The sequence below is a fragment of the Chironomus tepperi genome, unplaced genomic scaffold, assembly GCF_022539635.2.
Source record: "Chironomus tepperi strain 1889 unplaced genomic scaffold, CSIRO-AGI_Ctep_v1 contig_67, whole genome shotgun sequence".
In the NCBI taxonomy this organism is placed as follows: Eukaryota; Metazoa; Arthropoda; class Insecta; order Diptera; family Chironomidae; genus Chironomus; species Chironomus tepperi.
The window spans coordinates 10,373-28,520 of record NW_027226189.1 but is presented as its reverse complement, the minus strand read 5'-3'; the positions used below and the strand labels follow the sequence as shown (position 1 = coordinate 28,520).

Genomic DNA, 18,148 nt, shown 5'->3' with positions numbered 1-18,148 from the left:
AAATGAGCATAAAAGTGTGTGAGACGTGAAAATGAGAGAAGGCAGAGAGGAACAAGCTGTTGTATTATGCAACGTGCTCGCCAAATGTTACACTTCTCATTAATAAATTACACTTAACTTTTCATTCCTTTACCACATAAATGCTTTAACCACATAATCCGTAAATATGTCGTATCATTGGATATCCAAAAGCTGTGCGTTTTGACAGATTACGGACAATTAAGATCCACATGTGTATTACTCGCATTGTGTACGCTTTTTATGCTCCATCAATGATAAATTTCAAAATTTTGCTCTTTCTCTCTGACGCAAGCGCATAACTAGTCATAAAAATCACATGTTAAGCACAACAGACAGTCCAAGTACTCAAAAACATGTTTACATTCATTTCATAAAGATCTGATTTCGGTGTTTTTGTGGATACATTTTAGGCACATTTGTGTGGATTGCAAAAGTCATTATGAGTTGATTGAACTTTTCATGGATGATCAAGCTTTTTAGTTTGGATAAGATGTTATTGTTTGTGTGACTTGATTGGGATTTTGACATTTAAATTTATGTATTTTGACATCTTTTTTGGATTGATTTGGAATCATGTTTGAAATTATTTTTCATAATGGATATGATTTTGATTTTATTCATTATCCTGATCTTGATAAGGTTTTGCGAAAACACTAATAAGATAAAGATTTTTTAAGTAAAAATTACTGTTAATGGGTTAAAAAGGTAGTGCATCTTTTTATTCATCTCACTGTATTAATTTGTCAACTTTACATACGGTTGATAATGCATCTTACAAATGTATCTCCATCATAAATTAAGACTATAAAAATTAAATGAATTTGAATTCTAACAAAGTAAAAAATATCAAAGCTGCTTGTTGCTAGCTATCAATGCATTTTGCCCAGGTTCAATTTAATCATAAAAAAACCTTAGCAGACACTTCTTTAAATAATAAATTACCTCGAGTCGTTGCCTGGGCTAGATATGATGGATTAGGCGTTGATGGTGGTAACCGTATGACATATTGTACATTTGGAACAGTTGGGCAGCTTGCAAGTACCCCATTCGTATAAAATTGAATTGCATCTAAAATAAAATTGAATCATTTAAAAAATATAAAACTAATTCTAATTAAACCTACAAATCATCATATGGAAAATCATATTGAAGGTTTACATCTGCAAAATTTTAAAATAAAAACATCTCCTGTTAGCTGCATAAAAAATATAAAAATTCAATATTACTTATTCCTAATATAAACAGTAACTCTTGTTCGAAGTTCGTTATGTGGTTCCTGAAAAGTAATAGAAAATAATGTCGTGTCTTCCTCTAAAACTGGAAATTGGGGAATATTTGATGCTGAACAATCAGTCCATGTTGCTAGACTCAGACCAAGTGTAGAAATCAATATTAGCAAAAGCAAGAAGTTCATTCTTTGATTGAAGTTTAATAACTGACTTCAATTTGGAAGTAGGTCCAATATATACACCAATAATATTCCTTATCATGTCTAATTAATTTATATTTTACTTAATTAAAAATTAATTTGTTTTTGAATTAAACGCAATAAGAGGGCAATATAGAAGGTAGGACAAGTCAAGTGGCAAAAGGTTGATAATTAACCAGAACTTTTATTGGTCTAAATCATAAATTTTGGCACTTTTAAGCTTTGATAACAATTTTATTTTGACCCACAATGTCAATTTGATAGCGAGCATATTCACAATAACTGAAGACTGTAAAGAGTATGGCATTAAAAAATGTATAAGCCAAAGTTTTGTAGACACATCGACGTCATAAAGTAAGTCGATAATTACTGAATAACCAGACTTGAATCAGACAAACCAGCTGCAATTCCTTTATATATTTTTAATGTCTGCCCAAAAAACTCACCACAACAAAAGCAAATGGAATGAATAAAATTCACAAAAGAGTTGCCAAATAACTCATTCACTTGGTCATTCGTATCCTCCATATAAATGCATAAAATACATCTTACGAAACTAGTTAATTGGGTCATCTGCTTTGTTTCACTTTCTTTCGACCGAAAATATTTCCAATTTACATATATGCGCAAAAAAATTTACATATATGCTTACACACCTATCTGCTTATGCTGGTTTTTTGGATGTCGAATGCACTAATATTTGTGAATGAAATGCCAATAAAGAAATTGAATGTCGCGCAATACCTTTTTGTCTGTCTTATATATATTTACTTTTTATTTATCAAAATATATATTCACATTTTTTTTTTACATAATATTTTGGTGTCATCTGGTCACCGACAGAAAAATATATACTATGTACATCTATTTATGTAACTTAATTATGATTCACATATGAAATTTTTTAGACCCCATTAACCTTGATTAATTCTCTATTTACAAAAATAATTGATGATGTGTCAATTACCCCGAAAAAAAATGAAAGGAAAACGTATTAACTTGTTGGAAGTTAGTGCTGAAGATTAAGACTATGGAAATATGTCAAAATATCAAATTCAATGTCTTGAGCTTTATCATTTATCATTACCAAGGGCTATAAGCTCATTAAGAGCCTTCATCGATTGAATCTATTCGGATGCATTTTTATGGATTATAAAAAATTTGAATAATATTTGAAGGGTATGCGGTAGGGCATGGTTGAGGCAATGAAGATGATTAAAGCCAATGACATTCAATATTGACTCTGCACTGCCCACAATCTTAATGATCAGTCTAACTTATGACCCATAAACAACTAACCAAAACTAATAAATAGAAATAAATATCAACAAAGTCATTAAATTGACTCAGCTATTACAAGACTATCTTTCTTCTGCTTCTTCTTGTCTTTCATCACACCATCAGCTGACGGGCAAGTTGTAAATCCATATGTTATTGATTTATTCAAGTAGTCTTCATGCTTATATAAATAATTATTAAAGTCTTCAAAGCTCAACATTTCTTGTGTTCCACCGTAACATGCCGGAAGGACGTCTCGTCCCAAATGCTCATGTAAGGATGGAAAATTTTGATAATGGAAAAACACTTGATCCTTTATCGATTGACTAAGCAATGGAAAAACGAGATTAATTGCTGTGTTCATGAGTGATGATGAGTTGACGACATGCACTTCCATTTGTTTAAGTGGAAGCAATTCAGCCTTTGTTGATGCAACTTTGACGTTGCCTGGCGCTAGCCACTTGAGCATTTTCCATGAATATCTAAAAGGATTGAAAGAATTAGAATATTTTCTATTTATGACAGAATCAAGACTTGATGCTGGTTTGAATGCAACCCAAACTGACCCAATTTATGCAAATCTCTACATCAAGTCTAGACAATTTCATATTCATAATCGTTCCATCACATTACTTACCCACTCATATCGACAAGTACAACAATTCCATTTTCAATTGTTTCATTTTCATTTAGCATGGCTTCAAACCACAAGTCATCTAACTGTGCCATATCGTATAGCGATAAGTGACCAATTGTTGCTGCAGATTAAATAAATAATGAAAATAAACAAATGATTATGTAGATGAAATACGAGACGAATGCGGAACTAGAGCGAATGAATGGAAGTTAGAGGTGGTTGGGGGAGAAGTTTTTGTTGTTGAGGATTTAAGGAAGCTGTATATGTGAATTTGGTATGGGAAATTGAGCTTTGAGAAACGGGGAATTGGTAGGGACAGGATATGTGTAGGGGGATGTCGATGTAGAGACCAAGACATCTTATTATTGATCTGTAAGACAGGTTTCTACCTATATCCATCACTAACTCTAGTTTCTGCATAGATAAATCAATTATTCTTACACATTCGACTAAGATAAACTCTTCTTCCTTTCTTGTCTCGTCCAGGAAGCATAACCTTTGCCGTTTGCTTTAAAATATCATCATAATCATTAAGTTTTTTATTGAGAAACCATTTAGGGTGGTCAAACTGGAGTAAAAGTAAATAAGTATTATTATAAAATTAAAATTTCTTTTCATTTCATGTCAATGCACTCACCTTGAGTTTAAAAAGTTTCTTAATTCTTTGAAAAGCGTCATTTGCATTCCATTCACAGCACGAAAGAAATCTTTTAAGGAAAATATCATCTGTTCTGATGTTGAGAATTGAATAATCTATAAGAAAATGGATAGGAAAATTACAACAAAATAGATAAAATGAGAACATGCTATAAATCATCAACTGATAATAAATTTTCACGTGTACTTAATGGAAATCGATATGTTGTATTAAAAACAATTGATTGAGTTTTTATGAGCATTATATAGAAATAAGTTTACTTTACCACGTACAGCACATTGTTTATGAGTTTTGTACTGTTTTGACTTGATAGTATCATTCGGTGTATGTGATTTAACACGTGATTGTTAGTCATAGTTTTGAAGAATTGATAGATAGCATTTTAAGGTTTGATGCTGTAGCTGCCTTGGTGAAGGCACTTTTTGCTGACTTTTTAATTGATTTAGAGCAATATTTTGATATTTCATCATATTTGTAATACAAGACGCAAAAGTTTGTCTTTGCATGTCATATATGCTACATCAATAATGAAAACATATCCAAAACATCTCCCAAAGGGAACTGAAACTGTTAATTTCATAATAGTTTACGATGTTTTCATGTAAACAACATTGAAACTAATTTATATTGAGTACTTTGATGCTTAATTTGATATTAAACATTGAACATTTTATAGATAAGTTTTGAAGAGATGGATGAAATTGAAAATTTATTCAGGATGCTTTTTCAAGCAAATAAAGAATCTTTTGAAAAGTTTTCATGATTTTCTTTTGACTGAGATTCATGACTGTATTTTACAACTTCATGAATCTGAATAATCTGCACAAAATTCATCTGCATTTTGGATTATTCTAGCATAAAACAGTAATTCCCATAAAACTGACTCTCTTAAGACATTGACATATCAAATAAAGTTTGATTACTACTAGAAATTCCATTCAAAATCTTTACAACATTCGATCCAAGTTCAAGGCAACTCCATCACAACTCAACAATCAATTCAATATTGAATAAATCGTAGTAAATCAACCAACTGTTATCGACAAAGTATAAACGCATTGTGTATGCCAATAATGGCTTTAGAATCATGCATAAATAATTTTTCTTGAAAATATTGAGGCTTCAATCGTCAAGCAGCAAAATGTCAATTTTACATCTGTTAGGTTCTCGTGCAATTCCTTTCAATTAATTATAAAAGAATATGCTGAATTGTAATGAATTAGGCTTCAACCTAGTGAATGCTTTTTATAAATTTATGAGCTATAAAGTTCTAGATGCTTGCAGAAATTTCAATATTCCCGATTTAAACCAAATTCAGCACCAAGTCAGATTCATGCTGGTCTGGTGTCGGATTGGATCGATTGACCGACTTGTGTTGTTCGAGATTTATGACTTTATGTACATAAATTATTATTCAAAAATTGAAGTTAGGCAATCAAATTTCGGCAAAAATTAAGAAGTTCTCAATTCCAATTAACAAAAATCAGTCAAATGAAGCAAAAATGTTTGGAAACATAAAGCTTTGGTAATAAAATCAACTTCAGACAGATTTACTGAATCAAATGAATTCTAAGAATATTTTATCACTTAGAAACTAGACTAATTAAGTCTAAAATCTGAATATGACATTTATTCATGTGTAATAATTTATTTGGTTATTAATGCAGCATAAATGCTAAGTATTTTTGTTGCTTCAGATTTCTGGAACTGTAGTTTATGGTTTATTGTGAATTCCTCCTGAAGCCATAAATATGAGACCCACATGCATGGTCATAATTGAAAACTTCTGTTGCACCTGCCACAACTTTCATAAAAAGTTTCTTAATCCTTCACAGAAATCTAAATTAAATTTTGTTTATTTCATGTATGACAGGTCGATGATATCTAAATGAAACAACATATTCCATTCAATTGTTCTTATTGTTTGACGCGTGTCTCCTATATCAATCGCAATTAAATTGTCGGTATGATATAATAAATTACAAAATATCTCGTTCTATTATTGCATAAATTTGCGATGTATTAAAATTTATTGCTAGAAATGTAATTACTGGAATGTAATTGCTGGGAGGGCAAGTTTGTATCGGGAGTTGTGAGGTATCTGAGGTTTTTATTGTAAGGTTTCAAGCTCTGGAGAGTTGAATTAAGGGGATTAGTTAACCTGAGGCTAAGCTTCGTCTCAACATACCTAAAATGCGCTCTATATAAATAACATCCGTCAACCAGAACGTAATTGAGGTCATTTACCCAACATTTGGTGTAAATACTGCCCAATAATATTTAATCAGCCTCTCTGCAAGCATTCAACCTAAATATTAAATCCTATTAGAACATCATCATAAGTCAATGACTCATTTATTAGTTCAAAGCTTCATTCAATTGCAAGTCACGTTATTGTTGCAAAATTACGCCCAATCTGTACATCCAAAATCGCACAAATTATCTCTACAACTGTATTTCCGCAGAAATTCATCACAAACTTTCTCTAGAAAAGTTTATTAAATTAATATCTCATCAAATTTTTAATGATCTACCCAGCAAATATGATATAATGCGATTTAAAATAATTTATTGAATAATTTATAATAATCAATTTTGTGTCTAACAAAACAAGTTTTTAGCATCGACAAATTAAATCAATTAATTCTATAAGTTCAATGAATTCAGCTCATATACAATAATTTACTTAATTAGTAGCAACAAAGTTTAATCGAGACTTTGTAGAAATTTCTAAGCTATTTTTAAGTACAATGAGAAAAACAAAAAAAAATTCGAACGTAATTTTTGAAAGTTGATTGAGCTTAAAATTTGGGGCCAGTTCTTATTATTTAATTAGACTCAAGAAGTCAAAAACAAATTTTAAGCTCTTAAACTTTATTACTTGCAATTTATTCGACCGAAAGATTTCCTTGTCCGCTTTTTGCTGCATAAATTGTCGTCACAAACAAATGGAATCGTACATAAGTGATGTCTACATTATTGAATTAGTCATATAGACATTATAGAGACATTTACGGCATATTGCTGTAAGACGCTAAATGATTTACCTTCAAACCTTCGAGAAATTCAAATATTTGATGGACGTCTTCTATAATTGACCCCTAACAAGTCTCATGAACTTATTCCTTCCTAATGCAAGCGAAAAAAGTCATAAAAAAATTCACATAGCGTAGGTCAGCCAAGGCCATGGCAATTTAAGCAGCTCTCAATTTACAGGTTTAAAAGCACCGACTCGATTGATTTCTTGAGAATATCAACAATTAATAAAAAATATTTAACAGTGCCCAAATATATGCGTTAAAAAAATTACAATGAAGGTTACATTTTTTGCGTCACGGCAAGCTAAAATTTTATTCACGTGTTCTCCATAAAAGTGAAAGCCTTAAAAAACTCTTTTAGATGTTTTTGTACTCGACAATGGATATATTGCAACTAAGTGCATCTAAATATGAACACTAACTTATGATTTATTCAATGCACGTTGCAAGTATGACTTCATAAAATTTATTCTTTCTGTGTCATAATTTTTGCGCATTTTGTGACTTAGTTTTGATGTAAAAAGTTTGTTCAAGATCATGAAAGATTTACTTTATATTGAAGGATGTAGAGTGATGCGTTTGAGGATTTAAAGAAGTTTTCCTCAACTTTTGAGACACGTTTGTGTCGTGTCGCTATTTTAGTAGATTTTGAAAAATTTGATTACATCCAAAATTGTGGGTCATTTACTCGAATGCTCATGCATGCAGGTTGAGTGGAAATAAGTGTATCCCATGCCGGCGTGGCTAATGCATAAAGTTCATTGATAAGCTGATTCAATTTGTGTACTTAAATGCCGACTTTGAGGACATTAACTGTAGTTGAATTCGAGATTCATGCAGTCTTGGGACATCATAAGCCTTTCAAGGGTATATTCAGTAATTAAACATAGCATATGCTTCAAGGAATGACTTATTGCTCACAACTAGTCTCTAACTCTCAATACTAAATGACTAAAACATTAAAAATTCAATATTTTGCTATTATTTTCAAAATTCATAAATTTAAAGTCCCACAAAGCTCCTCCAAGTGCTTCTCGAAAGACATTTTAATTTAAAATTTTAATGAATTCTTCTGTTTTTTATTGCAAAAATTTTACACAATACTTTCCTCATTAAAAATTCATTGTATTACTAATTTCAACAAAACGGCATGTTAATAAGGGTGAAAATGTCATAAAATTTAATAAACATTGCAAAACACGGTATACGGTAGAATCAGTATAAAATTTACATCAAACATTTGTCATGACAAAGTGAGGTACAATAGAGTAATTTTTTATGATGACTCAAATTGCGATTCACTTGTTGTTTGAATTTCAAAAAGTCTATTGATCGATTACTAAGAAGCAATTTTAATTTATAGCAGAAAAACAGAAGCAATTGCGCATTGAAAGTATTAAAGTTTTTCCTCGCAATTTCATCCAAATTTCGTCAAAAAAGACAGTAATTGTTCTTGGACATTCCAGACAATAGCTTTTTTTATGGACAATTTCAATTTATTACCACCAGTCGGTCATCCATTAATTGATGCTTTAATGATAAAAGAAAATATCGATCGATTTCACTTTACTCGCATTTAATCAAGGACAGCTATCGATTCATCACGTTCTAACAGTTACAAGTGAATTTTAATTTCCATTTTGTTTACGTTAACAATTATAAATTTACATAAATTGTCATCCAAGTTCAAGAATCCTTCCGAGACACTTGGGAAATAATATAGAAGTTATTAGTATTCTGTGCTTTTGCGTAGCCTTTACTTGATGGCTTTTGGTTGAGGTTTTTTGCTATATATAGAAATGCTTGTTGGATATTGAGATTAAAGGCTTACATGCTTGTCATAACTTATGAAGTTGAGAGGACAATCAGGAAGTTTGCTGTATTTTGAGGAAATGGGATTTTTGAGTGGATTGCTGCATTCCTCAAACAGGATTTGATATTTAGTTACCTTTAATTTTAGTTTAAACCTTTCTAATAACCTCAATAAACATCCGAGGAATTCAAGTATCAAAATTTAGTTTTACCCGAGCAACACACAATTGTATTTTGGTCTCTTTGTCAATTTTTTGCTAGAACTAATGCGGAAACTACATTCGATCCCAACCTTATGCCGCTCTTGAGTACCCCATTACAGAGTACAGATGTAATAACCCTAGAAATTCATCAGATATTCCAAACTTTTCACTACACTATTATTGAAGAACATCGGCCACTCCATGCCTAAATGTTCATCTCGGGCTCAATTCAGCCCACCAATAAACATTGAAACACTTATAACATTGACATCGAAATTCTATAATTTATCAAATTTTTTGCGACCGAAAATTCATCATCGTTACTAGCCCATTATTATCATTCCATATACGTAACTCATAATGCTGAGAAACTGTCAAACCAAACATAATAAAATAACATTTATTTTTTGTTTCTTTGAAAACAATAAAATGAAATTAGTTTTCAGGGTCAAGTGAGTGTATTGCTTATTACTCTTAGCGTAGTTTCTTGCAAAATAAGTAACTTTAATGAGTCGGTTTGCAGCGGGGTGTCAAGAGACTATTTTCGTGTAAATTGAGTGATCATAATTTTGTGATTATGTTGTTGTGGTGCTGCTACTTAAATGTAATTAATGTTCACCACAAATTATTAATAGGATAATGTTCAATTTGTAGATCTTTTCGTAAGATTTCAAGATTGGGTGTGACAATATCGTACAATCACATTATTTTGAATAGAAATTAATGCAAGTTGACATGTCAATTTTCGTGTGGGTTGCCTCGAGATATTCTGATGCTCTTGAGAATCATGAGAAAATTAGTTTATTGGAAATTTTTTTTGATCCGATTTAGATGAAATCCGATGAGAAATTTCTTTGCGGATATTAAGTTTATATGATCTGATATTTGTAATTCGTGTGGGTAATGCGATGAATCTAGGAATGCTATTTATATTGCTGATACTATGAAGAGATTAGATTAATGAAAACTGCTATAGATTTTCAAATCAATGATATTAAAGATTAAAGTATTCAGAACAGATTAATAGTTGAATTTGAAATTCTGCTTTGCTTTTGAATAACCTTTGATAGTATCCTAGACATATCTAAGTTGCAAAAGCATTTGATCGAAAATTTTAAGTGCGTGGGATTGGTTCCTGCTCCGACTATGTGGGAAGTTAACCTTTTACTATTAAATATTGAACTTGACCTTACTCAAATTAAATAAAACTTTAAAATGCAAACACAATAAGTGTATGTCCCCTTAGATAATGACTTTAATATTTAAATTTGACTTATTGACCATTAATTAACTTCTAAGAACTCCTGTCTATAATTCTCACACTCAATACATCATTAAATAACTTCTGCTTGTCAATCAAATTAGAAACTTTCTTCCCGAATTCTAAAAATTAATCATTCCCCATCAGATGACTCATCTAATATTAATACCAGATACAACAACATTTTGCACCCTACTCTGTAAATTTCAATAACAAAGTCAGTCGTGATTTTCTAACTTGCTTAGTAAACAATAATTTTCATCTATTTTAGGCGACCGGTTTATCAAAAGCGCACGATATTGCAAAAAAATTCATTTGTGTCTTTTGCGACATATTTACATGCGACACTTTAAAGCTACTTTATCATTTTGTACTACGGACTTTGGAGTTGCACTTTGAAATTTCGTGATGACTGATGTCGATGTTAATGAATTTTGCAGTAAATAATAAATTTAAATTTTATTGTCATTGCATGTAGAATAAGAATTTAAGAATTGCAAATTGAAAGTCAATAAATGTGTTCAGGAAGTAAGACAAACAGCTGAGCTTTCCACCAAAATTAATGGACATAAACAGCTTTGGTACGACGAAAGCAATTTCCAAGAATTAGCGAAATTTCGTGAATGTAAAAAGTTTATTGCTTTTGTTATGGAATGCTTGAAACTTTACATTGTTGTGTCGAACAGCACAGTCACCTTATGAATTATGGGGAATTTCATTAAGTTCGCAATTCTAGGAAGTTTGTTTACTTTGATGCCATTAAATCGATTGATTCGTGCGAACATCAAAGAACGAAAGCTTTTATAGTAAATCTATCATAAAAGGCTTGCTCTCGTCAGGAAGTAAATTTATTGATTTTGTATTCATATCAAAGTGGAACATTTTTTTCTGGTTCAAGAAGAAGAATCTTTATGTTTGTTCCTGACCGAAATTCTGCTTGAATTGTTTACATGCGGTGGTTTTTAATGAATTAAGGCTAGACTGTTGATGAAGATGTAAGATTGGGTTAATGATTTTAGTGAATTTTTTGTTGCAATTTAAACTGGGTTAAGGTATTGTTCTTGTTCTTAATATTGGATGTATCTGTTATAGATGCGATACATACGATAAAGGACGTTAGTATTAAATTTGCATATCAAATTGTGTTCTACGGTTCAAAATATTCCCAAAATACTGCAAAGTATGAGTTCACGTCGGTCCGTCAAAGGGAACAGACGTGTTTTTGATTCGCTCCGCAATTAATTCAAAATTCTCAAAAGCTCCAGATAACAACAACAGAGATTAAAGTTTCGAATCTCAGTTCAACTTGTTCAGACGTGTTTTGACTTGTTCGGCAAAATGGTAGAAACAACAACAAATCTCAACAACGAGGAAAGTAACCAAAAACTTTCGGAAAAACAACCTGAATCTCAACAACAAGATTCAGCACCCGTGACAACTCTCATCACCGAGGATATAAACAACGAAAAGCAACATGACATTGAGATGGAAAATCTCAAAACAAAACAGACAACAATGGATCAATTCGTCCAACCATTAAGGGCAGAAAAACGTCGCAGCCAACTTGAAATCTTCAGTGCGCCAGCCAAAAAGATATCTAGTGCTAGCAAAAAGAAAGATGACAACAAAAAACAATTTGACTTCTCAAATGCCAGGACGAATCTGTACGATGACAGATTTTTCAACTTCAGCGGAGATAACAGCAAAGCACCAGAACAACCAAAACAAAGTGAAATATCATCATCATCGAAAGACAACAACCTAACATCACAGCAGAAACCAAAACCACCACCGATCCATATAACTAGTGGTGGAGGACAGGAGATCAGAAGGTTGATGAGCCAGATCAACAACCAACCCAGGAGTTTTATGATCAACGTCAAAAAGGATAAACTCAAAACAAAAGTTGTATCAACGGAGAGTTGGGACGACTACGACAGATTCATCAAACTCCTCAGAGAAAAACAACACCACTTTCACACCTATGCAAACCAGGAACCACAGATGAAATTCGTGCTCTACGGACTTCCAATGATGGAGATCGTAGACTTGGAAAAGGAGTTGAAAACGGAAAACATATCACCAGTTAAAATTGTCAAAATGACAATGAAACAAAGGAGACACGAAAACGACGACGACCAGAACTACCTTCTGTATTTTAATAAAGTACAGGAAGGTAACATTTTGGAAAACCTTCGAAAGGTTAACTGTGTCTACGGCTTCAAAGTAAAATGGGCTAAATACAACAACAAGCGTAACGGACCTTCTTTCTGTTCGAAATGTTTGCAGTTTGGTCATGGACAACGTGGTTGTAACAAACCACTAATCTGTTTCAGATGCTCTGAACAGCATGATTCAAAAACCTGTCCTTACATTTCGATTGAAACCAACAAGGTCCCAATCGAAAAACTAAAGTGTCACTTCTGCGGCGAGAAACATACAGCAATCTCACAAGAATGCAACATCAGGAAACAAATAATCGAGAAGTGGAAAGCTAAATCAACGAACGACAACAACCGAAATCAAAACAGACCATCAGGTGAACAACAAAGGATTCCACGAAATCCTGCTGGACAAAGGAATGCTCCACCAACATCAAAAGCAGGTGAACGATCAGGCGGATCTGATCAATTTACATCACAAAGACCAGCTAGGAGTATCCCAGAACCGGTACCAACAACATCTAGAAAACCAGCTTCTGAAACCTCCGCACCAGTCACCATAAAATCGGAAAATAATCATCCACAACAGAAACCCTCAAATCAGGGAAATCAAAACAAAACACGAAGAAACAGGAGAAGGGGAAGGAATGGAAATAACAACAGGTCAAAGCCAAAGACCAATAACAATCATCAACAGAACTCAACGCAGGTTGTAGAAATTATGGACCTAGACTTCAATTCACTAACCTTGGAAACAAACAAGGTCGATCCTGAACCTTCATCCAGTGGTAATACAAAGGAACAAATTTCACCAGCCCAAGGCACAATCGATGAATGCATGTTCTTCATCAACTCATTCATCGAAATCATCACCAAAAAGCCAGAGTACCTAAAAGAGGAACAGGTACAACAAGCCATCGGCCAAAAAGTTGCCAAAATCTACATGAGTCAACATGGATTGTAGTCACCAAAGAATCAACGTAATTTACTGGAATGCTAACAGCCTTGCAGATAAGATGTTAGCATTTCTCGACTACCTCAGCATGCAAAACGTTGATGTTGCGTGCATATCGGAAACATTCCTAAAACCAAACTCCAAAGTAGACTCGCATCCTGACTACGTAATTCATCGATTTGATCGCATTGATAGACCAAAAGGTGGTGTTGCGATCATTGTCAAAAGAAATCTAAAACATCAGCTTCAACCAAGTTACAACACAAAGCTAATAGAATGCATCGGAATAAAAGTCTTCATCAACGAATCAATAAGCTGCCACATCCTCTCCGTCTATCTTCCAGGAGGAAGCAAAGGAAGGAAATAGACGATCATCTAAGAGATGACATCAACAAAATAACAAACATCAGAGGAAACTACTACATCTGCGGAGACTTCAATGCAAAACATCGAGAGTGGAATTGCAACGTAGCAAACAAAGCCGGGACAATACTACAGGATATGTCCGGGGAGTTCATGATCTACTACCCCGATTCATCAACGTATTATCCAGAAGATCCGACGAAATCTGTATCAACAATCGACCTAATGCTCTCAAATTCCAGTCTGAACACTACAGAACTAAAATGCACAGAGGCAATGAGTGACCATTGCGCTGTGTATTTTCAAATCAGGACATCCAAAGTTGACAGAACAGACAACACAGTTTACAGATATGACTACAGAAATGCCAACTGGAAAAAATTCAAATCGTATATAACTCGTCGCATCGAAGACAGCACTCTGGAAAATCCATGCAACACCGTAGAGGAGATAGAACATCATATCAAAGTATTCTCAGAACTCATCATGGATTCAAGAAACAAAACTGTGAAGAAGAAAAAGATCAACTTTGAATCGACAAAGCTCACACCAGAAATCAAAGACTTAATCAGGACGAAAAGAAGTCTTCGACGAAGATGGCAACGTAGCAGAGATAATCAAATCAAAACTGAATTAAACATCCTACAGAAAGTCATCAAAGACAAAATTAAGGAACTCAAAAATACAAACTGGAATAAGCGGCTTTCAGAAATCCAACCATCAAACCAAACAGTCTGGAGGATTGCAAAGCATTGCAAGAAAGGTTCAAAATCGATGCCACCGTTGATTGATGCAGATAGAACATTCATCACTAATAAGGAAAAAGCCAGCGTTCTCAGTGACTATTTTCGTAAAGCTCACGAAAATCCACTTGAGGACAACAACCCAGTACATACCCAGGAAGTAGACAACGCAGTGAATGAAGCATTGGAAGGAGAAAATAGTGACTGCACAGAACTTGCAAATGTAGAGGAAATCTCATACATTGTAAGAAATCTGAAAAATCCTAAAGCACCAGGATTAGACGATGTCAACAACATACTCCTCAAAAATCTTCCACCAAAAGGCTTCGAATATTTGAAGTTCATCATCAACACGTGTCTCAAACTTAACTATTTTCCGAAAGTTTGGAAAAAAGCTAAAGTAGTCCCGATCCCAAAACCTGGCAAACCTGCAAACGAAGTGAGCAGCTATAGGCCAATAAGCTTGCTTAGTTCCCTAAGCAAAATATTGGAGAGAGTATTGCTGAATAGAATAAACGAGCATCTGGAGGATAACAACATCATTCCGACTCAGCAGTGTGGCTTTCGCACAGGACGATCAACATCTCACCAACTCATCAAAGTAATCAAAACAGCAAAGGAAAACATAAGCAGGAAGAAATCAACAGGAATGATCTTCCTAGATGTGGAGAAAGCATTTGACAGAGTCTGGCATAACGGACTCTTGTTTAAAATGATCAAATTAGGTTTCCACTACCACTTATAAAAACTGTAAGATCTTTCCTAAGTGAAAGAACTTTCTCAGTTTTTATTAAAGGTCAGTTCTCAGAAACCAATGAAATCAAATTCGGAGTACCACAAGGAGCAGTGCTTTCACCAACTCTCTACAACATCTACACATATGATATTGTAAGAGAAACAACCAACAATATCGCACTCTTCGCAGATGATACTGCATTGTATCATTCTGCAGAAAACTCAGCCGATATTGTAACACATCTACAACACACTGGAAGAAAAGTACAACAATACATGAACAAATGGAAAATAAATCTCAACAAACAGAAGACTCAAGCCCTATTCATCACAAATAGGTACTCCAGGCAACTTCCTAGAGACAACATCAAATTCCTCAACGAAAACATCAAATGGGAAACCGAAGCTAAATATCTGGGAATGATAATCGACAAGAGAGTGACATTAAAGCAGCATGTAGAATATGTGACCAACAGAGCTCACACTGCACAAAGACTACTTTATCCCCTCATCAGCAGGAACTCACATCTCGACGTTCGAAACAAACTTCTCATCTACAAGCTAGCCGTGAGACCCATCTTCACATACGGCTGTCCAGCATTTGAACGGATGGCAAAAACACATCTACAAAAACTACAAGTACTACAAAACAAATTCTTGAGAATTGTTCTCAACAAAACAAGATATGAAAGGATATCAGATCTACATACTGAAGCAAAAATACCCTCTATTGAGGACTACGTCGGAAAGTTGCAAGCGAATTTCAACACTCGTCTTGCGTCGCGAAACACCGAATAAACCATAACATAAATTAAAGCAAAACAATTTCAAAATTAAATCAAAAACTAAGTGATTGAATGCGATAAGTCAGAATCCTTAAAAAATTTAAATACAAATAAAATGTATCCAAACTTTGTACATAATTAAGTTAAAAATTTAATGAATAAAAAGTTTATTTAAAAAAAAAAAAAAAAAAACTGCAAAGTATTCTGAAAATACACGCAAATATCCAATTTATCAAAAGCTAGTCCACCAAGCAAACAGCCAAGGGAATCGTCATTAATATTCTATTTGAGTCAATGCATCATTTTCTCATCATGCAGATTGACTTCTCCGATTCGCCAAAAATCGAATAAAATTGCAAATCATGTTCCGCACTTTTAATTAATTTCATCTAAAGCACCTCATAGCAACTCTATTGAGCTTCACAAAGAAATTTTTTAATTATTTCATCTTCTTTTTTTAATTTACTTACTACATATATCCATTAAAAATATTGACGATGCTCGACGAAACTCAACCATAAATTATATCCATAAGCTCGTATAATTTTTGGTACTTATAATGCTGCATAATAATTACCCTCAATCATCTTTCTCAATTCCTCAATTCGATGTTGTCTTTCATCATCACTTAAATCTGATTCACTTGTGTAACTATTTATCTGTGCTTCAGGCATGATTGAATATGCACCTTTTTTATGGTCCCTTGCTTAATTTGTCCAATTGAATGAAATTGGAGTTTGTTTATAACTGTGACAAATTTCTACACACAAGAAATTGTTATTTTAATTATTTCTGGTGTATACGTGAATTTTATATCCAAAATTGAGCTTAAATTATATTTTTTTATAGATCAAATTTATCCACAATACAGAATTCACTTGTCTTTAAGTTTTTTACCACTTTTCACGATTAATGATTGATAGCGATCTAATTTCAGTGGAGGTATATATCAGACTAATGACAATTGAACATTTCAATCGCTTAATAACAAGCTCAATGGAGGGAAAGAAATTTCAATGTTTTACGAATGTTTCACAACGACGCTTTATGGCAGTGGCGTTCGTACTGTTTCGTTATACATTTTCTCACTGTTTATTTGATTCTAAAGCTTTTGTTTTAGGGTAGTGCTGATGAAATGTTACAGACACACTCGACTTTGTGTCAAAAAAGTTTGTCATGAGATTCATTTAAATTTCTAATGAGAACTGACATGTGTAAGGTACGGAAATAAATCTTACTCCTCTTGAAATCAAAAGTGGGCTTTTTTAAGTACAATGCAAATGGAAGGGAATGTAACGAGATGATGAAATGTATCATACAGCGTGAATATAATCTCAGTAAGTATTGTTAAGTCTTTTTTTAAAAAAATTGTTTGTATTTATCGAATGAATAATAAATTAATGGAACGTCACGTAGCACCGAAATCTGAAACTTTGCATCAAAAAAAAATAATTGAGCATGTTCTTTACATCCTATTTATAAATGTACTTATTAATTTCTTCTTCTAAAGGACATCCGATTAGATATTAAATATAGAACTTTATAAATATAAAGAATGATAAAGAACAAATAGAAAATTTTAACAAGTCATGAAAGCAAGAACATCGTTTTTTGATAAAAATTTGTCTTGCGGAGGAAGACACGTTGTGGTATTATTTGGAATTGTAGCTTAAAAGGTTATCAATTGAGATAGTGTGGCATGTTAATGATAAAAGTATGAAATGTCTTTCATGTTAGTTTTGAGTGGGTGTGATGCCTACATACTTTGACATATTCTTAGCAGAAATGGAAGTTCGTTTGAGTTTCATTTAGTGTCAAGTCGACTCCTCGATACAAAATCATAGTCGACCTCAAGCTCTGATTCTTAGTTAAATTTATTTTTATAGTGAAAATTCAGATTACATGATTAGGTGTATCTAAAATGATTGTGACATGCTAAACTTAATCGCAACAAACATTCGGTTATTTAATTATTGAAAACATTCTGCATGCTTTAACTTCACTTTCTTTTTGCAAATTACGTCTAAAAGGTTTCTTCTGGTCGTTGGAAAATTTCAGTTCTTATGAA

At 32.9% G+C, this 18,148-nt stretch overlaps 1 protein-coding gene across 1 annotated transcript; it reads right to left on the bottom strand.

Annotated features, from left to right (window-relative positions):
- Nucleotides 1-2,278: 2,278 nt before the first annotated feature.
- LOC139100580 (alpha-tocopherol transfer protein) lies at nucleotides 2,279-17,016 on the bottom strand. The gene is made up of 5 exons (XM_070653231.1): nucleotides 16,658-17,016; nucleotides 4,003-4,118; nucleotides 3,807-3,933; nucleotides 3,366-3,486; nucleotides 2,279-3,210 (listed from the first exon to the last, which is right to left on the bottom strand). The coding sequence occupies exons 1-5, from the start codon at nucleotides 16,752-16,754 to the stop codon at nucleotides 2,787-2,789; spliced, it is 885 nt and encodes a 294-aa protein (XP_070509332.1). The 5' UTR covers nucleotides 16,755-17,016; the 3' UTR covers nucleotides 2,279-2,786.
- Nucleotides 17,017-18,148: the final 1,132 nt, after the last annotated feature.

Bases quoted from the DNA above. Each gene is read 5' to 3' on its own strand.
- LOC139100580 (XM_070653231.1), bottom strand. From the start codon at position 16,754: ATGCCTGAAGCACAGATAAATAGTTACACAAGTGAATCAGATTTAAGT. The intron at 3,934-4,002 runs GTGAGTGCATTG...CTTTTACTCCAG, and splicing joins AGAAACTTTTTAAACTCAAG to TTTGACCACCCTAAATGGTT. The intron at 3,487-3,806 runs GTAAGAATAATT...TTTAATCTGCAG, and splicing joins AGTTTATCTTAGTCGAATGT to CAACAATTGGTCACTTATCG.